We start from the raw sequence: 26,881 nt of genomic DNA, 5'->3' as shown, positions 1-26,881 counted from the left end.
AACAACTAAAACATATTACTAAAAATTTTAAACACATTAAATTTATGTTACTTAAGGAATTTGATATGATGAAAATCGAAATTATTAATATTTGGTAACTAAAAAAATATGAAATTTAGTTAGAAATTTGAGATTGAAAATTAAGAGAAAATAAACTTGAGAATGAAATGAGATTGGGAAGATATACAGGAGTGCAAAAGGGTAATATTACTTTCTTCTTTTAAAAAATTGATTTTACCGTTGATAAAAACCAACAGTCACGATTTGCTATTTTTATTTTTTAGAATTCGCAATGGGTTGAAATTCAATTTATAGAGCGGCTAGAATTGAAGAATCAAGTTAAATTTTGAGTTGGAGTCACTTTGTTATGTGTTGAACAGAGTTAAAGAAAAGTAGTCTTTCAAATGGCAGCAAAAACCTCCGTGATGTGGTATCAAACATAAAGATGATATTATTTACAGCAATAACATACAGAAGAAGCAGATATTGAAAGGTACCCCATAAAATAAAAGAGAGGTGAGCGCTCCAAGTTTTCTCGAGCCTTACAAGTAACACAGACGCTAAACAATTTCCCACGCAAAAAAAAATAATAATGATTTTTAGGCAAAGCAATGTGGTGTCAAGATATGGAGTGTCTCCTATCTTTGCTGGGTCTTGTTCGACCTTTGGCACTGGAAGGGACGAAAGGATAAAGCCGTCCGAGTTTCTTGGAAACTGAATTCATAAATGATTTTTTAGGCAAAGGAGGCTTATCAGATGATGGCGTAATACTTCCCATGGGACTGCTTACTGCAGTTTTTGCTGATGTTGATTTTTCTATTTCTTTCAGTCTCATTTTCATTTTCACTAGCTCTAGTTTCAAGTCCTGGTTCTCTCTTTTCAAGCTGGACAGTTCACCTGAAACTGGATGGACATCAGTAGGGTATAAATTCACCTTGGAAGGAATGACAGCAGGGGAATCTCCACTTCCATTCATAACATCTCGAAGGCGTTGCTGCTCATGGTAAAGGACTTGAACCACGGTCTGCACTGGAAGACGGTCATTCTGAGCCGCATGCGCGCAGGCCTCCCTCGAGAGTTTCTGGCAATCCATTAAACTGCAAACTTTCTTCCTCTCCATGTCAGTAATAGTGGGGTGGGCCTATTGATTGTAATCAAATCAGTGAAGGAATATATGTATGGTGGATCAAAAAGATCATAACATTAACAATTATACTGAAAAGTTGTGAATCTTGATAGTAGTAATATTATCTTGTATGCAAATGCTTCAAGATCACCATTACTGCTATGTGTACAAAGTCTTGGAATAAAGTTGCAGCAGATTCTTAAGATGGAGATTTATGTACCTTGAGGTAGATATCTATGGCTCTATACATCCCATCCTCTGTTACCCTGGATTGTTCCGGAATGAGTTCAGCAAGACCGATGAATTTCGAGATAGGTAGATTACGGTCAGATGCTATTTCAGCTAGGTAGCTCTCCATTAGCTTTCCCACCCTTTCCATGTCACTTGGTGGGGGAGAAATGTACTCATCATCTTCTTTGTATCCAAAATGGTGGCCTTCAGTTTCATATTCAACGTAGTTCGTCAGGATCCGCTGCATGGTGTCCACATCAAATAATGTATCCCCGGTAACAGAATATGCAGGAATCAAGAGATCATCCAAAACAGCCTGTCCTAATTGCAAGGCCATCCTTCTCTCCAAATCAAGTCGACAAGCAACAGTTGTTTCAAGGTATATCGCTGCACGAAGCAACACTGATAGAAAGCTTACGGACATCGCATTTTTCTCCCTAGGCAGAAGACTCACTATGGTTTCCAACACAACCCTTTTCTCGTGTTCTTGTCGCGGCTCAATTTTCTTCCTCCCCTTTCCAAATACTTCCTGCATGAAAAAAAGAGTCTGCACTTTAGACATCAAACATATATCTAGTAAAGAAGTCCATCATGTTGGTATGGGTGTCTCACCAAACCTCTAAGAGCCTTTTGTGCATAAAGCATAAGCACTGGACCAAGATCATATTGTTTAAACCCTCTTGCTACCATTGCAATAAGAACCCGTTGGAAGATGTCGATTCGAAGAACAGCTAAATCTTCAGCCCACCAATCGACAATTGATCTCGAGTTAGTGGTTGTCAAAGAAATGGTACCATCATTGCCACTATCAGACCTGCTAGACATATAAAACTGGCTCTCTTTGCAAGCTAAATACGCGATTGCGTCAATGCACCGGCTCACTAATTTAACTTCCTCTGCAATAGGGAGGAGGCTTTCAGACATATGTAACACAGAAACTGCTCCTGCTAGACTCTTAAGTGCCACTTCATTCAAGTAGGCTTCAGTTCTTCCCACAAGATTTCCGACTGCATAGTCCTCAGTCATCTCGAGATACTCGGCCGCACATCTTAGCATGGCAATGTTTTCGCTGCTTATCTCGAAATTTATCCCATAACAGAATTTAGCTGCTAGTTCAAATGAATCTGCTCCACCTGGAACATTGGGGATTTCTATGATTGAATGATCAGCATCATTGGATTCCGTTACAACTTTTCTTACGTATCCAGACTTAGATATTAATGGAAACTGCAATTCAAGTAGGAAATAAGTTCAAAAAGTGCACGGTTCTGCCATATATACAACAAAATATAGATGCCAACTTGTCTATAAATGGTACTAAATAAATACAAACATCAACTGTGTCCGATTAGCGACCATGGTTACAACACTACGGCTGCTTGTCATTCTGATAAATGGAAATACATGAATTAAAGTGTTTGATTTCTACCTTATGCAGTGAGAAAGAAACTCCTCCAACTTGGACAGTGACATCACTGGGAATCTCCTGAGAGAAAATCCTGGAAAAAACAACAAAGAGATCAGGTTATCAACTTCAGCAGCCACTTCATCAAAAATGATCCCTGTTACTGAAAGAAAAGGGAATAATACTGATACCACTCGCTGGTTCTCTTCATGGCTGTGGAAAGAAGCTCCTTTTTAGATGACATGTTAAAACTAGTAGGTGCAATCTCCTCCTTAACAAAATCCACCATGGAACACACTCAACTGATTTTACCATGATCTTATCTCTATCTCCATCAAGCCATAGATAATGAGAACCTTGGCAGTTGGCACAGAGAAATTCGGACACGATGCTTATAACTTTACAAGGTTGTAAGGAAGCAACAAAAACATGTCATTTCCTTCAATGTTTTGTCTCTTCTTCTTTTGCCTTGAATGTTTAAATGAGAAGCAGAAGCAGGAGCTATCATCTCTCTAAATCTCTAATGAAACTGCATTATCTAACTTCAGCCTTACAAAAAAAGCCATCAGAAATGGGGAATTCCCAAAACTAGGCCTCACAAGGAAACTAGAGGGCAGGGTGTACGGTGGACAAGGTTTAAAATGAGTGGCAATTTTGGTAATAGTGGAATGAAATGAGGTGAGTGCATGAGAAGATAGATGAAGATTAACAGCGTGTGGTGTGGGTTATAGAGATGAGATGGCTCCAACTTCCTTGGCGGCTAAAGGTCGAAAGCTTGTAAGTGGGAAATATTCCCATCCACAAATGTTCCCATCTATCTCTGATAAAATTTTATGTTTTAGTTTTTACAGGATATTTAAAAGATTTAATGTTCTTACTATTTTTAAATATGTTACTCTTATATTGTTTTACAGTGTAATAATGGAGAAAACATTTTTGACTACTTTTGTAGTCATCATATTAACATTCCAAGTCTAGCCCTTGTGTAATTGGTGATGTGAGCGACAACTTGTTCGCCACTGTAACTAGTCTCCAATCAGCAGCAGTAGGAAAATGATAGAAGAGATCAGTTTGTCCCTACATTTTGAAGGCAGCAGATAACTGGGTGTATATTTGCTAAAGTTGGGTAGAAATTCTCAGAAACTAATGAAAAGCGTGATCATCTGTTTTACGCAATTTAAATTAAGGGTCCCCTTCATAACGTTGATAGTTGATTTGGTCGCCAATCCATGGTAAGATTTGATATGAAGTAGTGGGATTATAATTCATATCCATTTCACAGCTATTCCCGGCCCCATCCTTTGGATTTTCTGGTTATACCAACATTAAAAGGATTTTTGTATTTAGTTGCAGGCAATTGTCCCATTTTCTCAACTATTATGTTATTCTATCAAATTTTGACTCTTGGTGCAATCAAGTTAAAAGGACTAATGCTAATGGGCACCATAGCTACTGGAAACTTTTACACATTAAAAACGGGGTAATTTAACCATGAAATGCAAAAGCTTAAGTTATTAAATGCCTTCTTTTAATAATTCCCGGCTATTTCATCAAATATGCAGCTCAATTCTTGAAATTTATTTATTTTCTCCTTATACTTCAACACACTAAGCTACTCTTCACCTTGTTCACATCAACATTATTTTCTTCCTAAGAAAACGTATTTTTTTATTTATTTAAGGGTTATGTAAATATTATGAATAGTTCTAGACATTTTAATATTTTTGACTCAATTCATAATACTATTTAAATTTGTCATTAATCGGACAATGTGACAATTTTACAAAAAGACTTAAATCATAAAATGGTACCTAAATTGTACTTTTTTTTTCTCAAGTTGCTATTTATTTATTTATTTGGTAACATAGTATAGTTTAATACCACTTGTAACCAAAATTAATTTAAGTACCAACTTGAGAAAATAGGTATAGTTTAGATAACATTTTGTGATTTAAGCCTAAAATAAAGTAATTTTAAGCTCTAGCATTTAAGATTTTATTAATTTGATTATTACTCTTCAAAAATGCATATAAAAATTTTAAAAATAATTTTTTCATATTTTCAATAAAGATCCTAAAAGTTGAAATTGTAAAAATTTTCCAAAAATTTTTAACCTTTAGATATCAATGTGAAATCTTGCATCATAATCCATATATACTTTATTGTTGACATGGCACTATTTTATTTTGTACAATGTATTAGCAAATATTTTAAAATTCAAAATTCAAAAACCAAATACATAAAAATTTTAAAAATAATTTTTTTCTTATTTTCAAAAAATCATTAAAAATATGAAAAATGCTATAAAGCCATTTGAAATTCAAAAATGAAAACATAAAATTAGTTTTAAAATTAAAAATTTAAAAAAAAAACTTGAAAAGTAGAAGAGTGGTGGCTTGTGCCTAAGGAATTTGATGTTGGAATTTTCATCTTTATTATTAAATTTTCGTAAAATTCAAATATGTAGGGTAATTTGAATAACTTTATATATATAGTATTTAAATTTAAGGTAAATTGTATTATTAGTTATTAAACTATAGTTAAGTTTTAGTTTTGTCATTTAATTAAAAAGTTATAATTTGGCTATTAACATTTTTGATTTTTTTTGTCACTTAACTGTTAAGTGACACGTTTTAACTTGGTATGATAACAATTTTAGTCCTTAACTTTTTATTTTCTATCAACTAGACCATGATTCTATATAGAATTATAAAAAAAATCATATTTATTTTAAAAACAAAAGTTCTATATAAAAATCCTAGAAAAATAAAATCTCAAATATGTTGTTTTTAAATACTAATATGTATGGGAAATAAAAAATCATTCTATAGAATCGAAAAACAAATTAAAAACAAAATAAAAAAGTTAGATCATTACATACTTCCTCGCTTTTCTCGAAATCAAATTAGCAATATCTTCAAGATGAGTTCCATGCTCTTAAAGAACATCCAGAATTAAAATTACAAAGGCATGGGAAATTGCCTCTAATGACATTCTTTTACCCAAAAAAATATATAATGTATCACAAAATTTTCTTTTTCAAACTCAAATCGATTCATTTTATTTAGTTTATTTTTCAAAACCCAATTTGTAAAAATGAATTATATCATGAATTTTTTTCTTTTCTTATATCGAAAAGACTATGTCAAGAAACAAAGGAGATAAAAATAAAGAATCAATAACTTTGCTTAATGTTTCAAGGAATGGGTATTAGATATTTTTATATAAATAATACAGAAAGAAAATTTGTAGGGTTTAAAACAATTTCCCTCATTTTCTCCAACTTTATTTACTTTTGCATAAATTTTAAATTTTTAAATTTTTTAATATTTTAAATCAATTTTATCATTTTATATCTAATTAGTCAAATTGGCCAAAAGTATAAAAATGGAGGATTAAAATTTTATTATCCCAACTACAAAGTGTCATTTTTACAATCTAGTGACAAAAAAAAAACTTGAAAACAATAGTGACCAAATTGAAATTGTTTTTAGTTAAATGACAAAAAAAATATTAACCCACAATTTAATGACTAATGGTGTGGTTTACTCTTAAATTTAACTCAAATTGATTCAAAATATGTATCATTATTTAAAATTATTTTTACACTAATATTTTATATATTTTATAATTATATTTAAATAAATATATACATGATATATAATTTATCTTAATTAAATAAAAAAACATACTTGTTCAAATCAAGTTTCATACGGGTTAAATGAATAACTCAAAATTTGGAGAGACCTTATTATCATTAATGGAGTAAATAATACTTTTTAAAATGTTGAAACTTTTTATATTTTTATATTTTTGAATTTTTAAAATTATTTTAATTTTAATTTTTATTTTATAGAGATTTTTAATTGAATTTTTAAATATATATATATGATTTTTAAAAATTTTATTTAGGTTCTTTATTCAATATGAAAAAAAACTATTTTGAAATTTTTATATGCTTTTACAAAATAAGAGTAAAATTAACAAAAAAATGTAACATTTGCAAGCAAAAAAAGTTGTTGCATCTTCTATAATTGTCACACCTATATGATTAATGATAAATTTAGATGTTGTTATAAATTGAACAAAAATTATTAAATCATTACAACTATAGAGATTTAATGTCTTAAATTAAAGTAAAATGACTAAATTTTAAAATGTGTAAGAGTGTGTTGCACCTTAGTTAATGAGACTGAACAATGAACCTAACATATACCTTGAATATACCGTTTAGACATAACCTCAGAGGCACTCTTCAGCTCGATGCTAAAGAGGGCCTCAGTTATATATTAAGTGTTGTGCTAGATTCCAATCATAACATTTTGTTAGAGGTTATTGAAAACAAGTTATAACACCACCTTATCTAGACCTATAGCGGCAGACCACTTGACCACTTACCTTTAACCTTCCTATAGAAACTTGGTACCTTGGGACTAGGGATAAAAGTATACAAGGTTCAAGGCTCTCATGGACACTAGGGTTCTCTTCTCCCTTTCTCTCACTTTTGTTTTGCCTTCTCCTACTTCGTTATACTTCCATGCATCCTCAACGAATTCACCAGGAATTATGGTTCTCGGGTGGGATTTAAAATGTTTGCATAAAGAAAAGCGAGAGGTACCAAGTTTGATAGGAAAATGTTTACATAAACCTGTAAAAACAAAGGCGAAAAATGTTTACATCAAACACCACAGTCCCACCACTTATTTGATCGGACCCGTCACCTCAACCTACCATCTGTCTCCATATTCGCTTTAGTTCCATGAAAATAAAATTTTGCTTCAACTTTCAGCCACAAAAATAATGGTGAACCCCTCAAAAAGAAAAAAAAGGATATAGACCTATCTATGCTAGAGCCAACAGCCTTGAACATCAGAGGTCGTCCCCATCCCATGTGCACGGTTTGTAATGGATTAATTACTAAATACTTCATAAAAATTATACATATTTAAATGAATTGGTATGTAAGCTAGCTTTATTTCATGATTAATTTGGAATTACTCAAGTCTGAAACTGATGCTTTTAAGCACTGCCAGCAGATCAGTTGTCAAATTTTCCTAGCTTTATATGAAAGATACATATATATAAAGGACTTAAATAATTATTTTAAACAACAATGGTTAAATCTTTTATTTACGTTTAAATTGTTAAGGCATGTAACTTGTATCCTCAACTGATGGCTTACACTTTGTGAAAGAAAATAATAAAGAGAAAAGAGTGACATGTGTACGATAAGAAATAAGATAGAAAACACAATGATGAAGCTGTGACGAGGCCATTTTAAGCATGAAAAAGGCACCCCTAGCTAGCAAAATTCCAACATCTTTTGTATAAGCAAGGTTTTGGTTTTGGGTGTTTTGTCATGTTTTTCAAAACTATGTACAAGCAAAATTCATGGATCTAATTATTGCCAAGCAAGTCTAGAAGGTAGAAAGACACGAAAATCAAGTCTTGGATTCCAGCAGCATGGCCGCTTGTATGTTATTTGGTGTTGATGGTGGTGGGGTCTAAAAAATAAAATAAAATTCCACAAGTTAAGGGTAGTCACGCCAAAGCTTCATAACAGAGCTACCATGTGATTAGAAAGGTCGAAAGCAAAATCAACACCCATTAATTTATGAGACTTGGAAGGATAAAAGCGTCATCAAAGGGGTTAAGTTCCCAACAGCTTCATACATTGTTAAATTTTGAAAATAAAACAACAAGGAGAGGGGTTTTTTTTACCATAAATTAAATAATTATTAAGAGAAATGAAGTATTTTATTATTTTTAAAAATATATATTTTTTCATTGCATATTATACTTTTTTATTTTAAAAAAAATGAATCAGGTAATCATATTTTAAAATTTGACTTGAAATTAGAAGAAAAAAAGTATTGTAATCTCGTCCAGGCAGATGGTAGGATGAATAACTTTCTGTTTTTTTCAATGTTTTGTCATATCCTTGAAATTAAACAAAAATTATTCTAATTTCGCTGTGTCAGATCAATTTTTCCTCGGACAGAAAGCAAGCTAATCGGATAACTCCTTTTATTATTTTAAATAATAATTAACATTGAAAATTTATTTTATAAAAGATGTCATATTTTTATTTAAAGTATAATAAAAGTTAAGAATTAAAAAAATGGCATGCTACTCCTAAAATTAAAATATTTTTTAATATTGTATCAAATATTAACTCTTTAAAAATATATTAATATATTTATAATTAAATGAAACAAACAATATACTTCTATTATCAATTAATAAATCGAACCATATTGTTTGAATTTAAAATATCTTATGCAAAGTGATAAAGCTTACCCGACTGGATGAATAGCCCAAACACCCAACCAAGAGATTTGAGCTATGTTTTTTTTTTTTTTCCTCTAGTTGGGTCCCTGGAACACCTTAAACTAAATTTTTATAATATTTTGCTATATAGTACAATTTTTAAAGCAGAAGTTTAAACTTAAGATGATTTTTTATACCACGATGATTCAAATTTAAATTATTTTTAAGATAAATAAATACTCAATCAATAAATTATAATTTAAAATTTTTAACCTATAATTTTAAATTTACTCTTCGTAATTTAAACATTTACACTTTTATTTTAATTCTCATAATTAATCTGAATCAATCTCTCATCAAATAGTGCTGGAAAATCCTTCAAACTTATTTTCATTATACCAAGTTAAGAATTTTGATTTCTTTTAACATTTGTAATCTAGAAACTTAGTACTTCCTTTATCTCAATTAAAATGTAGTTGTTGGATTTTTGTAAAATTTTTTAAACTCTGGCATATGTTATTTTAAGTATTTAATTAATTTAATTTTTAATATATATATATATATTTAGAATCACTTTATCGAAAGATTTATTAGAACTAAGGAATATATTTTTATTTGTAGTATCAAAGTATATAATGTAATGTAATATAATATAATATATGCAAGATAAATATTTTTATGAATTAAGTTCCTAATATCTACATAACTTTAGTTATTTCTTATATTAAGTTAAAACTCACAAAGTTTGATAAGTTTGAAATTGTTGTCTTTGATATTGACTAATTTTTCTTCAAAATGGGTTTTGAATCAACCCGATAGCTTGTAGCTTGACATATAGTCATTTTCGTAAAGCAATGTAGTTCAAATGGTTTATGTATCATTCGATTTAAATATACATAGTTCAAGAAATGGTTATTTTCATAAAGAAGTGTAGTTCCTTATGGGAAGTTCGAATTTGATCATAAAACAACTTCTCCAACTTATCAGAGCGGACCAAAACACAACCAAATATTAAATTATCAATATTTATTATTCTTAACTATCTAAGCTGATCATAGATGCATGAAAGTTTTAAAGTTCTGTGGCACACACCTTTCATGTTTTCTAATATTAGTTCTACATCAACATGAAGACATTGAAATGACATGTGTAACATCTCAAAATAGGGCCTAGTCGGAATAGTGGTTTCGGGACCACAAATCCAATGTTAAAATATTGATTTTATGATTTTTATGAGGTTTAGAATATGAATATATGTATGTGTTAAAGTTTCATGAAGAAATTCTAAGTATAAGGTGTTCAATTGGAAATTAGGGACCAAATTGAATAAGTTGCAAAATTTGTGTTTTAGAAGCAATTTGTATGAAATTGCTTTGGATTATTAATTAGGAGGCCTTAAAGAGAAATTTTTCCCAATTTCTAAGTTTTTAGACAAAAATGGACTTGAATGAAAAAATTTGAAGGAAAGACATTAGGGGCATTTTGGTCATTTGGTATATTAATGAAATAAGAAGGGAAAATAAGTCAAAAATCAGCTCATTCTCTCCATATTGTTGCCGAAATTTTAGGGTTCTCCATAGCTAGGGTTTTCAAGCTTTCCAAGCTCTATAGTAAGTGCTCTCAAGCCTCGTTTTTAATGTTCTTCGTATTTTTGAAATCCCGGTAACTTGCTCTCTCTATTTCTACCCATATTTCATGCTAGGGTTCATGTTTAGAAATTTATCCATGCATGATAAGCTTATGTTTTGATGATTAATGGAAGGATATGAGAGTTTAAAGGATGGTAAACAACTTTTACTAAGTAAATTTTCATGAAAAGGGCTTTAAGGACTATTTTGTAAAAGTTGTAGAAGAGGGTAGAAAAATGTGAAAGGAAGGAAAATGTGGGCTGTTATGAACATGAAAAATGTTCGGCTAGGCTTGGGTAACTAAGAAATCCCATACATTGTATTATTCGAGCCTAGGGACTAAATTGCAAATATATGAAAGTATAGGGGTAAAATAGTAATTTTACCCACATATGAATTTTGGATCGTTTTGAGTAATGTATGTATTAAACGAGCTAAATTTGGTATTATAGATCAAGAGAATCGAGATACGGGCCTTGATCGGGGAAAGAACAAAGTTTACGAGGTTTAGGCTCGATTTCTAATATTTTGTACCAAGGTAAGTACATATGCAAATAAATACATTAATTATTGTTATTAAATGATTTATTGATATATGTATGCTTAATATGCTTATTTGGCTATGCTGATAATATAACATGTTTTGTTGTTTTGCTATATGATTATGAGGCATTGGCCATGTGAAAGAAACCATTATGTGAGTACGTTTGGTAAAGGTCTGGAAGTCTAAAATCCCGTTTGAACCTTAATAATAGTTGAGGATATAAGTGACATGTCATTAGGATAGTCATGTGTGTTATGAGCTCATTTATTATGTGATACATGCTAGGGTCTGGGTGTTGGGTATCCTGAGTTGTGTTCGGATACTCTCTTAGCTCTTTGAGTAGCCTAGTTGAGAGAGGCATGTGATTCTGTGATATGAGGCATTTTAATGCACTTTCTGTCAAGTAGCCAAGGCTATGTTCAGGCACTTCTGTGCATCTCTTCTGTGTGTCTGAATCATATTCCAAGTGTTCAATGGGTAACGTAATATGAATTCCAAAAGCAAAATTTAAGTAAGCCATATGTGTGCAAGATGGCACAGGTATGTACTAAAACCCTATGAGGACTTAGTATATGATGATATTATGAAAGATATGTATTTGGATTAGTATATGATGATATTATGAAAGATATGTATTTGGATAAGCATGTGCATATGAATATGGAAGGTAAGTATACATATGACATGATGAAAAGTATCATAATAGATAACTAATTATGCGTAGATTATCAATAATTGCAAAAAATGTAGATTATTTGTATGTGTACTTTCTAAGCTTTATAGCTTACCCTCCTCTCTTTTCCCTCCTTTTTAGATCGTCAAGCTAGCTCAAAGGATCGGGAGACTTCGGAGCTCAGATCACACTATCTTCAATGATTTTGGGTATAAAAGGGTTCAATTATTTTAGTCATGGCATGTATAGAAAACTTGTCTATTTTGTGTATATGTGTCATGTTGAAGTAGCCAAGTGTAATGGCTCATTTGGGCATTGATTATTTTGTATGTGGCCATGTGATTTGGTCCATATTAATGATTGGTATGTATCCTTAAGTTTACCTTTGCATGCATTCTAAGATGTGTATGTGTTGGTTTGATGTATGACTATTTATTTGCTTGTATGTGGTTGCGTGATTTAGCACTCATAAAGGATTGATAATAAGGAATATGGTAAACCATGAGATTGGTGTGGAATGACTAAAAGATGAGGTTGTGTGAACACTAATGGACTAGTTGAAAATGGGTCATAGTGATGCTATAATGTTGCATGTTTAAGTGTCCAACTATATCATGGGATATGCCATTGAACATATAGAAGTGTATGATTGTTTAAGGGTGACCAATGGCTTGGAGAGTAACCTCTAAATGGTCCACATGGTAGACACACGGGCATGTGTCTAGGCCGTGTGTGACACACGGTTAGCCCTATGGGCATGTCGTTTGGCCGTGTGTCCCTTGCACCTTGAATTTTAGGTTAACATGCATGGTAGTAAACACACGGGCAGAGACACAGCCGTGTGTTTCAACCGTGTGGAGGACACGGCCTCTGGCCAGGGGCGTGTACTTGGCCGTGTGCCTCAAATTTGTATGATGACGTCATAAATAGAATGCTCGCTAAAATCACAAGGGTTACCACACGGGCATGTCCCAGGCCGTGTGAGGAACACGGGCCAAGGACAAGGGCCTGTGCTCAGTCGTGTGAAAACCCCTGTGGTTCGAATTGGAAAATAAATCCAATAATTCCACACTGGTGTGAAACATGGACGTGTCCCCAAGCACAAGGGCATGTGAGGCTTTAACCTAAAAAATTTTCTTAGAATTTCTATGAGTTCTCGATTTAGTCCCGGACAACGAATGATGTATGTTTTAGGCCTCGTAGGTCTATAATAGGGACAAATTGAATTTAATTGGTTCGTTTTAGTTTGAATGAAATTTTATAGCCCGATTTTGTATGTTTGGTTCTGTTTAAGTCCGGTAATGCCTTGTACCCTATCCCAGCATTGGATAACGGTAAGGGGTGTTACATTTATTGGTATCAGAGCTACGGTTTAGTTAGTTCTTGGACTACGTAGCATGTGTCTATGTCTAGCTATACATGTCATGCGTAAATTGTGATAGTGCGACGATTCTTGATGATATTAAACTGTGTTTTTCATATAGTAATGGATCCTGACCGAGCTGTAGCAGATGACGTAGAAAGCAATGCACCAACCCCCACTCAAGGGACGGTGCCTGAAGAAAGTAGACCTGTAACCGTGAGCCAATGGGGGAGGCTAGAGAGGCCTTCTTCCAAATGATGAATGATTGGTATGCTGAGTTCGTCCGTGCGAACCCAGCCGCTTAGACGCAACCTCCTCCACCCCCTCCGAACCCTCAGCCTGTACCCGTGATACCCTGAGGTATAGATTTTATGAGATTTTCTAAAACTCCTGTAGATAAGATTTGGAAACAATGAGCAAATGAGTTTAGAGCTAACACTGAGGATGATGCTGAGAGAGCTGAGTTTTGGCTTGAGAATTCTATTCGAGTGTCCGATGAACTGTCTTGTACACCAGAAGAGTGTTTGAAGTGTGCTATTTCATTGTTGAAGGATGATGCCTACCATTGGTGGAAGACTTTGATTTCGGTTGTACCTAAGGAGGCGGTTACTTGGGACTTCTTTCAGGAGGAATTCCGGAAGAAGTATTTTAGCAAGAGGTTTATCAACCAAAAATGTAAGGAATTTCTTGGACTTAAACAGGGCCGCATGTCAGTTACCGAATATGAACGAGAGTTCGTTCGGCTCAGTAAGTATGCCCAAGAATGCATGCCCACTGAGGCTAAGATGTGCAGGAGGTTTGAGGATGGACTTAATGAGGATATCAGGGTGTTAGTGGGCATCCTTGAACTAAAGGAGTTTGTTGTGCTCGTTGAACGGGCATGTAAGGCTGAAGAATTGACAAGGAAGAAGAAGAAAGTCGAGTCAGAAGCTAGAGATATGCGAAAGAGAATGATGAATAGATTGGCCCCAACTTAGTCTAAGAAATCTAAAGATGTGTATTCTCGTTCTTATGCATCGACAGGACACTCCCACGTAAATCGTAAGAAGCAAAGTTCGGGTTTCTGGACTCACGCTACATCTGTAGCTAGCGTAGGAGACGTTAAACCTCATCGACCCGAGTGTGAATACTGCGGAACAAGTCATCCGGGCTCATGTAAGAGGAATGATGGGACGTGTTATAGATGTGGTTCTCAAGACCACTTTATTAAGGATTGTCCCGAGACGAACGAAAGATTTCAAAATGCAAGACAGAGTGGTCCGGCTTCAAAGGCGAGCCCCTCGAAAAATACCGGTACTGGAGCTAGTAGCAAAAATGTAACACGAGAGACGACAGTACAATCTGACGCTAGGGCTTCGGTTAGAGCCTATGCCATACGAGCACGTGAAGAAGCATCATCGGCTGACGTGATCACTGGCACATTTTCTCTTTATGACACTGTTGTTATTGCTTTGATAGATCCAAGATCTACACATTCGTATGCATGCATGAAATTGACATCTAGCTTGAATTTACCCGTGGAGTCTACAGAATTTGTGATTAGAGTGTCAAACCCGTTAGGCAAGCATGTCTTAGTCAATAAAGTATGCAAGAAATGCCATTTGATGATTAAAGGTCTTTGTTTTCCAGCTGACTTGATGTTGTTGCCGTTTGATGAATTTAATGTTATTTTGGGTATGGATTGGTTGACACTTCATGGTGCTATAGTATATTGTAAATAAAAAGTTATGGAATCGAGACATGAGAATGGTGAAGTCCTTCGAGTTGAATCAGATGAACTTAGTGGCTTGCCAATTGTAATTTCTTTGATGACCACTCATAAATGTATGAAAACAAGGATATGAAGCATATCTGGCTTATGTGTTGAATACAAAGGAACCTAAGTTGAAAGTCGAATTAGTGCCTGTTGTATGTGAGTTTGCAGATGTGATCCGGAAGAATTGCCAGGTTTACCCCCGGTTAGGGAAGTTGAATTTGGTATTGGGTTAATGCCAGGGTCTGCACATATCTCTATCAATCCGTATCGGATGGCTCTGATGGAGTTAAGGGAATTAAAGTCACAGTTGTAAGAATTGGTTCACAAAGGCTCTGCAAGACCCAATTTTTCACCTTGGGGTGCTCTCGTGTTATTCGTAAAGAAGAAAGATGGTTCCATGAGATTATGTATTGATTACCGGTAACTTAATAAGGTAACGGTTAAGAAAAAATATTCATTTCCAAGAATTGATGATTTGTTCGATCAGCTAAAAAGAGCAACATGGTTTTTCAAGATAGACTTGAGGTTCGGTTATTACCAGCTGCGAGTTAAGGAGACAGGCATACCTAAGACTACTTTTAGGACAAGGTATGGTCACTATGAATTCCTTGTTATGCCTTTTGGATTGACGAATGCTCTGGCTGTGTTTATGGATTTGATGAATAGGATATTTCGTCCATACTTGGATAAGTTGTAGTGTTCATAGATGACATTTTAATTTACGCTAGAGATGAGATAGAACATGCTGAACATTTGAGGATCATTTTACAGACTTTGAGGGATAAGCAATTATATGCCAAGTTCAGTAAAAGTGAGTTTTGGCTTTAGGAAGTTGGATTCTTAGGCCACATTGTTTCCAGTGATGGTATTCGAGTTGATCATAGTAAAATTTCTGCCATTGTTGAATGGAAGCCTCCAAGGAATGTAACTGAAGTTAGGAGCTTTTTGGGCTTAATCGGTTATTACCGAAGGTTTGTAAAAGGATTTTCTATGATAGCCACTCCTATGACGAGACTGCTGCAAAAGGATGTTAAGTTTGAGTGGATAGAAAAGTACCAACAAAGCTTTGAAAAGTTGAAAATGCTATTGACCAAGGTACCAGTGCTAGTACAACTAGAACCAGGGAAAGAATCTGTAATCTACAGCGATGCGTCCTTGAATGGACTAGGATGTGTGCTTATGCAAGAAGGAAAAGTTGTAGCCTATGCTTCGAGATAGCTGAAACCTTATGAGAAGAATTATCTAACTCATGATTTGGAATTGACCTCTATAGTGTTTGCCTTGAAGATTTGGTGTCATTATTTATTCAGGGAAAAATGCCATGTCTCTACCGATCATAAAAACCTCAAGTATTTGATGACTCAAAATGATTTGAATTTAAAACAACGAAGATGGTTGGAAATGTTAAAAGATTATGAGCTTATAATTGATTACCATCCAGGAAAGGCGAATGTGGTCGCCGACGCTTTGAGCAGGAATTCTCTATTCACTTTGAGGGCAATGAATACATAGATGACCTTATATGATGATGGTTCCATTTTAGCTGAATTGTGAGCTAGGCCGACTCTTCTCCGTCAGATTTGTGAAGCTCGAAAATCTGATGAGGAATTACAAGCTAAGAAAGTTTAGTGTGAAACAACCAGTGAACTCGACTTTCAGATTGACTCCGATGGATGCTTGGGATTTTTGGGAAGAATCTGTGTTCCGAAGAATGCCGAGTTGATCCAGACTATTTTACACGAGGCATATAATAGTTGTATGTCAGTTTATCTGGGAAGTACGAAGATGTACAACGACTTGAAGAAAGTTTATTGGTGGAATGGTATGAAAAGGGATATCTTAGAATTTGTGACAAGATGTTTGATTTGTCAACAGGTTAAAACTGAACATCAAGTACCTTCCGATTTACTCTAGCCTATTGTTGTCCCTAAGTGGAAATGGGATCGGATCTCTATGGATTTCTTGACTGGATTGCCAGTGACTCTAAGAAAGAGAGATACTATTTGGGTGATAGTCTATAGATTGACTAAATCGGCCCATTTTATACCGGTACACACAGATTATTCTCTAGATAAGTTAGCCAATTTGTACATTTCAGAGGTTGTTAGACTTCATGGTATGCCATTGCCGATTATTTCGGATAGAGATCTGAGATTTACGTCATGATTTTGGAAAAAGTTGCAAGCGGCTTTGGGAACGAAACTAAATTTTAGTACTGCTTTCCACCCACAAATTGATGGACAAGCCGAGAGAATAATTTAGACACTTAAAGATATGCTTAGATGTTGTGTTCTTGAGTTTCAAGGTAGTTGGGAAAATTATCTACCTTTGGTTGAATTTACTTACAACAACAGCTATCAATCTAGTTTAAGGATGGCATCTTATGAGGCATTATACGGCTGAAAGTGTCGAACTCCTTTGTATTGGATAGAGTTTAAGGAAAGTAAATTTTCGGAGTTGATTTGATCAAAGAAACCGATGATAAAGTTAAAGTGATTCAAGATTGTTTAAAAGCAGCGTCGGATAGACAGAAATCGTATGTGGATTTGAAAAGAAAAGAAATTGAGTAAAGGTTTTAAGATTCGGTAGAAAAGGCAAATTAAGTCCTCGTTTTATTGGGCCTTATAAGATTACCGAGAGAATAGGACCAATTGCCTATCTCTTAGCTCTGCCATCAGAGTTGGAAAGGATCCATGGCGTGTTCCATGTATCCATGTTACGTCGATATAGATTGGACCCCTCGTATGTGATTACCCCCACAGAGGTTGAAATTCAACCAGACATAACTTAAGGTAAGGAACTAGTTAAGATTTTGGCCAGAGAAGTTAAGCAACTGAGGAACAAAAGTATTGCCCTTGTGAAGTTATTATGGCATAGACATGGGGTCGAAGAAGCCACTTGGGAACCAGAGGAGACTATGAGAAGTCAATATCTGAACCTGTTTACTGGTAAGACTTTCGAGGACAAAAGTTCCTAAGGGAGGAGAAATGTAACATCCCAAAATAGGGCCTAGTCAGAATAGTAGTTTTAGGACCACAAATCCAACGTTAAAATATTGATTTTATGATTTTTATGAGGTTTAGAATATGAATATCTGTATGTGATAAAGTTTCATGAAGAAATTCTAACTATAAGGTGTTCAATTGGAAATTAGAGACCAAATTGAATAAGTTGCAAAATTTTTGTTTTTAGAAGCAATTTGTATGAAATTTCCTTGGATTATTAATTAGGAGGTCTTAAAGAGAAATTTTCCCAATTTCTAAGTTTTTTGGACAAAAATGGGCTTGAATGGAAAAATTTGAAGGAAATACATTAGGGGCATTTTGGTTATTTGGCATATTAATGAAATAAAAAGGGAAAATAAGTCCAAAATCAGCTCATTCTCTACATGTTGCTATCGAAATTTTAGGGTTCTCCATAGCTAGGGTTTTTAAGCTTTCCAAGCTCTATAGTAAGTGCTCCCAAGCTCCGTTTTTAATGTTTTTCATATTTTTAAAATCCAGGTAACTTGCTCTCTCTATTTCTACCCATATTTCATGCTAGGGTTCATGTTTAGAAATTTAACCATGCATGAGAAGCTTATATTTTGATGATTTATGGAAGGATATGAGAGTTTAAAGGATGGTAAACAACTTAGTAGTAGATTTTCATGAAAAGGGCATAAAGGGCTACTTTTTAAAAGTTGTAGAAGAGGGTAGAAAAATGTGAAAGGAAGGAAAATGTGGGCTGTTATGAATATGAAAAATGTTCGGCTAGGCTTGGGTAACTAAGAAATCCCATACATTGTATTATTCGAGCCTAGGGACTAAATTGTAAAATATATAAAAGTATAGGGGTAAAATAGTAATTTTACCTAAATATGAATTTTGGATCGTTTTGAGTAATGTATGTATTAAACGAGCTAAATTTGGTATTATAGATTAAGAGAATTGAGATACTGGCATTGATCGGGGAAAGAACAAGGTTTACGAGGTTTAGGCTTGATTTCTAATATTTTGTACTGATATTGTTATTAAATGATTTATTGATATATGTATGCTTAATATGTTTATTTGGCTATGTTGATAATATAAAATGTTTTGATGCTTTGATATATGATTATGAGACGTTGGATAAGAGTGCTTACCTCAATCAAACATATACAAGAACATAATATACATGTATGGAAGCAAGAAAGAACTCACCAAAAAAAATGTACCAAGATCAGATAGCAATACTCTTATCCTTATCACGAGGTTTTTTTGGAGTTCCTTGAGCTATAATATAAGGAGTTAACTTATCAAATCATCTTACCAACAAAACTAAAGAAGTTAACTATGAACATTAAAAGGAAACCCAGAATCTGGAAGTTTCCTTCCCTACACCTCAAAACTAACCCTTAGCATAAAACCCTAGGGGTTAAAAAATAACCATGAACATAACTTATGTTTCATCGATATTTAGTAGGTACCAAATGACGATAGAATTGGCTGAGTGCAATGAACCCAAGTCTTCAAGCAAGTCTTAAGCCTAGAGTTTTTTGGAAGAAAAATTGCAAAGAAAGCTTGAAAGGAAAATGTTGTTGCCAAAGAAAGCACAAAACTTGCTTTATATAAAAACACATGGAAAGGAAAACTTAGTGGATAAGTCTGGTTTCCGTCCAAATCCCCCGTTCCTTATGACTAAGCAATTCTCTCTCTTTATAAATACGGGTTTGATAGGTTATAGAAACTTAGTCAAATACTAACCAAATTCTCGTTCATCTAATCAGATTGTTCAACCAGGATAAATAAAATAATAATAAAGCATACGATTCTTTCAAAATAAGGTTAAGGGCTTAACTTTTCATCTAACAGCTGAGGTAGAGTACATTCTTTAAAAGAGTCCGCCAAACCACCAAGCTCACCTATTGTAGACTTCGCCTGAAGGCGCACTCAAAGAATTCTTATACTTATTCAAATGATACATTCTTGCTCAGAAGCTACTCTATATGCCTTATATAAATAATGTTCAAACATTAGGGCTTCACCAGGCGGGACATTACAACTCTCCTCAAATTGGGAAATTTTGTCCCCACAATTCATACCTGAAAATAATTGAGGGTTTTGATATTTCATCAAGCTCTCTCTTTCTCAAGTAGCTTCTTCAGTGCTATGATTCCTCTATAACACCTTAACTAAATGAATTCTTATATTTCTCAACTCATTCACTTCTCTGGCTAAAATACAGACGTGCTTTTCCTCATAAGTGTAACAGCCTGGTTTTGGGCCTAGCCGGAACAGTGGTTTCGGACCACTAACCCGAGGGTGGAGAAATTATTTTTAATATTAGTTTATGTATGATGGCATGTTTATAAAGATGCATGAAAATTTTGGTGAATTAATTTTAGCGTTTGTGAGCTTAATCGCGAAAAATGACTAAATTGCAAAAGTTTAAAAGTTTTAATTTGATAGCTAAGGGAGTTAAATTGTCATGTACCATAAATTTGGGGTTTTTAAAGTGAAATTAAGCCCTAAAATAGTGCTTGGCTGACCATGAGACAAGGATTTTAACTTAGTCAAATGTTAGGTGAAGTTGGTGACTTATTTGACTAACAAGAAAATAAGATAAACATTGGATGATATCATTCCTTTTCCCATCTTCTTCTTGATAGAAAATATCAGCCATAGGAGGGTTTTGAAGCTTGAAAATTTCAGCCACTTAATCTTTCTACAAGTAAGTGATCTTGATGGTTTTTCTTGATGATTTTTGTACTTTTAGAACCCTTGTAACATGAGCTTTCAGATGAGGGGACTATTTTGCAAAATGGTTGAAAGTCTAGTGTTTTACCATGAGTGTGTTCATGTTGTTTTCTGAAATTTTTATGGAAGAAAATGAGTTATGGTAGTGTAATAAACAACTTTTGTGAAGTAGTTTCCATGAAAACCCTAACTAAGGACCATTTTACATAAATTGTAAAATAGGTGATAAAAGTGTGAAATAATGAGAATTGTGGGCTGCTTTTAGTATAAAAAGTGATAGGCTAGGCTTGGTTAGTGAGAAAATGTGATAAAAATCGATTTTTAGACCTAGGGATAAAATGGTCTTTTTGTGAAAGTTTAGGGGCAAAACGATCATTTTGCCCAATTATGAATTTTTGAATATCTAGATTAAATTGCTGATGAGAAAAATGAATTTCTATCATTTTAGATCAAGAATTACAAAATCCGGGTCTAGACCGGGGAAAAATGAAGCAAGTAGACTAAGTCGAGATAATCGACTACATTTATAATCCGAGGTAAGTTGTATGTAAATAATACAACTATATTGTTATTATATGTGTTTGAATTGATATAGCATAAAATGCTTGTTTTTGGAAATAATTATGTATGATGAATATTGAGACAGTAGAACTCCCGTTCGAAACTTAGGAAATAAATCGGATATTCATGCCATTGACATTCGGGTTAATTGTATGCTAGTGTAAGACATGTCTGGGACATGCATCGGCTACATTATGAGAGCCAATGTAAGACCATGTTTGGGACATGGCATCGGCATTGAGACGAGAGCTAGTGTAAGACATGTCTGGGACATGCATGGGCCTCAATATGTAAGCCAGTGTAAGATATGTCTGGGACATGCATCAGCTACAAGACGTGTTAGTGTAAGACCATGTCCTGGACATGGCTTTGGCACGAATATGTGAGAGTCAGTATAAGACCATGTCTGGGACATGTCATTGACTTAATGGATGAGTCAGTGTAAGACTATGTCTGGGACATGGCATCAGCATTATACCCTGTGTCTGAGGCTTAGTGAATATTCGATAGTATTTCAAATTGTTCAACAGTGAGAGTTACAGTTTAAGTTAAACGAGAAAAGTATAACCATATTGTGAGTGGTACAGGTACCTATTTGAAATGTATAAGATGGAACTTAGTATGTGATATGTGAATTATTGGATAGGGACGAGTAAGTTGTTCTTACGCCTACTTTTGTTTTATGTGCATGATGATGAATGGTAAAGTTGTTGTTATATTTATTCTCATGCAACTTACAAGCTTTATGCTTACCCCGTTTTTTTCCATTTTCTTATAGTGCAGCCTAATTAGCTCGTGGATCAACGGATGTCGGAGGCATCGATCACACTATCATTTGAAGCACTTGGTATAATTAGTTCTTAAATTTTAATTATGGCATGTATAGGAACCTCTGATTTTGTTTTAGTGGAACATTGTTTTGGGGCCAAATGTGTTAGCTTGTTTCAACATTTGACTCATTTTGTATAAGGTAATGAAAAATGACTAACATTGAAAGTTATTATATGAATGCAAAGTAGGCTTTCGTGAATGTGAAATTGTTGGTATGGTTGAGTACATGAATTGTATTTAGGCCTTAGCTATGTTGTTTGGTTGTGAAATCATATTAATTTAGACTTTAATGTGTTGGTTGGTGTTAAATTGTGTCTTAGGGTGGCAAAGGCTTGGTAGATAGCCTTATATTGTCCATACGGGTATACACATGAGCGTGTGTCTCACACGGCCAGCCCCATGAGCATGTTGTCCAGCTGTGTGTTCCTTGCACGTAAAAATTACAAGTTAGTTTGCATGGTAGTAAACACATGGGCAGAGACACGGCCATGTGTCTCAGCCTTCACACAGCTTACAGCCACGGGCGTATGCCTTGGCCGTGTTGTCCCTTATTGGATGGTAACATCAGAAACAAAATGTCAAGGTTTTTAGACACGGGCCAGGACACGGGCGTGTCATGACCGCGTGAGGGACACAGGCTTTGGACACGGGCGTGTGTCAGGCCATATGAAAACCCCTGTAGGTTCAAATTTGGAATTAAATTCACATAGGTATGGGACACAAACGTATCTGTAGATGCTTAGGCCGTATGTGTCATACGGGCCATCAACACGGCCATGTCATAAAGACCACACGGGTATGTTACCCTTCCACACAGGCGTGTGCCCTGTTTTCAAGGGTTAATTTTCTAAAGTTGGTTAAGGACCTAAACTGGTCCTGATTGGTTTCGAATGGACGTTTGAGGCCTCGTAGGCCCGTGTTAAGAACTTTAAACAAAGTTTGAAAAAAAAGGTTTTTAGTTTGATCAAGTCTTAATGATTCGAAAATGTTGAAATGCGTGTATTTAAGTGAGGTAACGCCTTGTATCCTGTCCTAGTATAGGACTCGGGTGTGGGGTGTTAGATTTAGTGGTATTAGAGCTATAGTTTAGTCGGTTCTAAGACTAACCTAGCATGAGTACGAGTCTAGCTATACATGCCATAGTTGTATATGATAGTGTGACGACTCTTGATGATTATAAGTTGTGTTTTCATATAGTAAATGGATCCTGACGTAGCTACGGAAAATGATGTGGAGAGTAATATGCCAGCTCCCACTGAAGGGACCGCGCTAGCAGATAGTGGGCCCGTGACACTGATTCAGGGCGGAGGGGCTAGAGAAGCTTACCTCCACATGATGGATGACTGGTACTCGGAGTTTGTTCGTGCTAATCCGAACACTCCACCTCCTCTACCTCCTCCGATTCCTTAGTATGCCTTTGTAGCTCTGGAAGGAGTGGATATTGTTAGGAGGGAGAAACCTCCAGTAGATAAAATACGCAAGCAAAGGGCCAAGGAATTTCGAGCTAATGTTGATGATAACCTAGAAAAAGCAGAGTTCTGGTTGGAAAATACCATTAGGGTATTTGATGAGCTATCGTGCACGCCTGAGGAGTGTGTGAAGTGCGCAGTGTCATTCCTACGAGACTCGACCTACCAATGGTGGAATACTCTCGTTTCCATTGTACCAAGAGAGAGGATAACTTGGGAATTCTTCCAGGAAGAGTTCCGGAAGAAGTACATTAGTCAGAAGTTTATAGACCAAAAGGGGAAAGAATTTTTAGAGCTGAAGCAAGGACATAGGATGGTGACGGAGTACGAGCATGAGTTTATGATACTTAGAAAATATGCACGGGAGTGCGTATCTACAGAAGCCATCATGTGCAAGAGGTTTGAAGATGGTCTAAATGAAGATATCCGTTTATTAGTTGACATTTTAGAATTGAAGGAATTTGTGGTGCTCATGGAGAGAGCGTGCAAGGCCGAGGAGTTGGTCATAGAGAAGAGAAAAGTAGATATCAAATCCCGAGACTCAAGGAAAAGAAAGATAGGGAAATCACAGCAGACTTCATCTAAGAGATCGAGAGAGTTTTCTACTTAATCAAATGAGTCAATGGGGTTCTCGAACAAGAGCAAGAATAAGCAGTACGCGGCAACAAAAGCCCAAACTACTTCTATTGCAAGTGTTGGTAGTGCTCGCCTGAATAGACCAAAATGTTAACAGTGCAGCAGGAATCATTTCGGTGAATGCCTAGGAAATGAAAGAGGTTATTTTAAATGTGGGTCGTTGGACCATTTTATTTGTAGCTGCCCCGAGATGGTCGAGAAAGATAAGGATCAAAGCTTGAGATCGAGTAACGCTCCTTCAAGTGGTAGACCACATAAGAACCCGGAAGGTGGAGTTAGCAGTAGAGGTGCACCTAGAGATGCTGCTGTGTGGTCTGAGGGAAAAACACCTGCAAGGACTTATGCTATACGTGCTCGTGAAGAGGCAGAGTCTCCCACAGGTACCTTTTCTATCCATGATATACCTGTTGTTACTTTAATTGATCCGGGGTCTACCCACTCTTATATTCGTATGGAATTGATATCCCGTATGGACACGCTAGTAGAGTCCACTAAATTTGTGGTAAAAATGTCCAACCCTTTAGGCAGACATGTGCTAGTTGACCAAATGTGTAGAAATTGTCCATTGACAATTAGAGGTCATTGTTTTCTGGCTAACTTGATGTTATTGCCGTTTAATAAAACTGATGTAATTCTTGGGATGGATTGGTTAACTTTTCATAGTGTTGTAGTAGACTATAGGAGAAAAGTTATTGAGCTGAAGTGTGAAAGCGAGGATGTTCTTCGAGTTGAATCAGGTAGAATGGATAACTTGCCTATGGTGATATCATCCTTGTCGGTAGTGAGATATTTGAGAAAAGGATATGAGGCTTATCTCGCTTTTGTGTTGAATACTCAAGCGTCTGAGTCGAAATTGAATTGGTACCAGTAGTTTGTGAGGTTGTAGATGTGTTTCCGAAAGAATTACCTGGATTACCTTCTGTGAGAGAAGTTGAATTTGGAATCGAGTTAGTCCCTGATACGACGCCTATCTTGATCTCTCCATATAGGATGGCTCCGACAAAATTAAAAGAGTTGAAGGTATAGTTGCAAGAATTAACTGACAAGGGCTTTGTAAGAATGAGCTATTGACCGTGGGGTGTTTCGGTACTTTTTGTAAAAAAAAAAGACGGGTCGATGAGGTTGTGCATAGACTATCGATAACTCAATAAGGTGATTTGAAAAACAAGTATCCCTTGCCAAGGATTAATGATTTGTTTGATCAGTTGAAGGGAGCCACCATGTTTTTTAAGATCGACTTAAGGTCGGGCTACTACCAATTAAGGGTTAAGGAGCAAGATGTACCAAAAATCGCATTTAGGACAATGTATGGGCACTACGAGTTTCTTGTCATGCCCTTTGGCTTAATAAATGCCCTGGTGGTTTTTATGGACTTAATGAACTGTATTTTTCGACCATATTTGGATAAGTTTTTTGTCGTTTTTATCAATGACATATTGATTTATTCGCGTGATGAGAGTGAGCATGCAGAGCATTTAAGGACAGTTTTACAAACTTTAAGAGATAAATAGTTATACGCCAAGTTCAGTAAGAGCGAATTTTGGCTTAACGAGGTCGAATTCCTAAGACACATTGTGTCTGGTGATAGGATCAGAGTTGATCCAAGTAAGATCTCGGCTATTGTTGAATAGAAACTGCTAAGGAATGTGACAAAAGTTTGAAGCTTTCTGGGTTTAGGTAGATACTATAGAAGGTTTGTGAATGGATTCTCTATGATAGCCACTCTGATGACAAGGTTGTTACAAAAGGATGTCAAGTTTGAATGGACAGAGAAGTGCCAACAGAGTTTTGAGAAACTAAGGGCTTTGTTGACCGAAGCCCTAGTTTTAGTGCAACCGGAACTGGGAAAAGAGTGTGTAGTGTATAGTGATGCATCCTTGAGTGGATTAGAATGTGTGCTCATACAAGAAGGGAAGGTTATAGCCTATGCCTCGAGACAGCTAAAGCCACACTAGAGAAATTACTTGACCTACAATTTGGAGCTAGCAGTTATAGTGTTCGCATTAAAGATTTGGAGACACCACTTGTATGGTAAGAGATGTTAGGTATTCACTGACCATAAAAGTATAAAATATTTGATGACTCAGAAGGAGTTGAACTTACGGCAAAGGTGGTGGTTAGAGTTGATAAAAGGCTACGAATTAGTGATTGACTACCCCTCCGAAAATGCTAATGTAGTAGATGATGCTTTGAGTAGGAAATCATTGTTCACCTTGAGGGCTATGAATGCTCAGTTGTCTGTGGCTGATGATGGTTCGGTTTTGGTAGAGTTGAGAGCTAAACCGATGTTCTTGCAAGAGATTTGTGAAGCTTAGAAGGGTGACAAGGATTTACAAGCTAAGAGGCTCAGTGCAAGTCAGGTGATGAATTGGATTTTCAGATTAATACCGAAGGCTATTTGATGTTCCAAGATAGGGTTTGTGTACCCAAGGATAATGAGCTCATTCAGAAGATTTTATGAGAGGCACATAGTAGTTGCTTGTCTATCCATCCGGGTAGTGTGAAAATGTACAATGACTTGAAGAAAATATACTGGTGGTCAAGAATGAAAGGAGACATTTTAGAATTCGTTTCTAAGTGTCTAATTTGTCAACAAGTGAAAGCCAAGCGTCAAGTACCTTTAAGTTTACTTCGGCCTATCGTGGTTCCCAAGTGGAAATAGGATCGG

The 26,881-nt window shown here is 35.2% G+C and overlaps 2 protein-coding genes across 2 annotated transcripts; one reads left to right on the top strand and one right to left on the bottom strand.

Annotated features, from left to right (window-relative positions):
- Positions 1 to 428: 428 nt before the first annotated feature.
- Positions 429 to 3,604, bottom strand: LOC108477214 (BTB/POZ domain-containing protein SR1IP1). Its single transcript, XM_017779693.2, has 5 exons — positions 2,954 to 3,604; positions 2,787 to 2,856; positions 1,970 to 2,584; positions 1,347 to 1,886; positions 429 to 1,141 (listed from the first exon to the last, which is right to left on the bottom strand). Exons 1-5 carry the CDS (start codon positions 3,049 to 3,051, stop codon positions 620 to 622), a joined length of 1,845 nt encoding a protein of 614 aa, XP_017635182.1. The 5' UTR covers positions 3,052 to 3,604; the 3' UTR covers positions 429 to 619.
- A 9,759-nt stretch (positions 3,605 to 13,363) lies between these two features.
- Positions 13,364 to 15,309, top strand: LOC108477786 (uncharacterized). The gene is made up of 4 exons (XM_017780279.1): positions 13,364 to 13,456; positions 13,792 to 14,118; positions 14,218 to 14,717; positions 15,165 to 15,309. Exons 1-4 carry the CDS (start codon positions 13,364 to 13,366, stop codon positions 15,307 to 15,309), a joined length of 1,065 nt encoding a protein of 354 aa, XP_017635768.1.
- The last annotated feature ends 11,572 nt before the right edge of the window (positions 15,310 to 26,881 follow it).

The sequence above is a fragment of the Gossypium arboreum genome, chromosome 12 (assembly GCF_025698485.1).
Source record: "Gossypium arboreum isolate Shixiya-1 chromosome 12, ASM2569848v2, whole genome shotgun sequence".
In the NCBI taxonomy this organism is placed as follows: Eukaryota; Viridiplantae; Streptophyta; class Magnoliopsida; order Malvales; family Malvaceae; genus Gossypium; species Gossypium arboreum.
Note: the sequence above shows the minus strand (reverse complement) of the source record. Positions and strands in the feature narration are given on the sequence as shown.

What these genes read in the sequence shown, in the direction of transcription:
- LOC108477214 (XM_017779693.2), bottom strand. Translation starts at nt 3,051, where the DNA reads ATGGTGGATTTTGTTAAGGAGGAGATTGCACCTACTAGTTTTAACATG. An exon ending in ATGAAGAGAACCAGCGAGTG is followed by an intron (nt 2,857 to 2,953) that starts GTATCAGTATTA and finishes TGTTTTTTCCAG; the next exon opens with GATTTTCTCTCAGGAGATTC. An exon ending in CCATAGATATCTACCTCAAG is followed by an intron (nt 1,142 to 1,346) that starts GTACATAAATCT and finishes TACAATCAATAG; the next exon opens with GCCCACCCCACTATTACTGA.
- LOC108477786 (XM_017780279.1), top strand. Translation starts at nt 13,364, where the DNA reads ATGGATCCTGACCGAGCTGTAGCAGATGACGTAGAAAGCAATGCACCA. An exon ending in AAGAAAGTAGACCTGTAACC is followed by an intron (nt 13,457 to 13,791) that starts GTGAGCCAATGG and finishes TCATTGTTGAAG; the next exon opens with GATGATGCCTACCATTGGTG. An exon ending in TTGTTGTGCTCGTTGAACGG is followed by an intron (nt 14,119 to 14,217) that starts GCATGTAAGGCT and finishes GCCCCAACTTAG; the next exon opens with TCTAAGAAATCTAAAGATGT.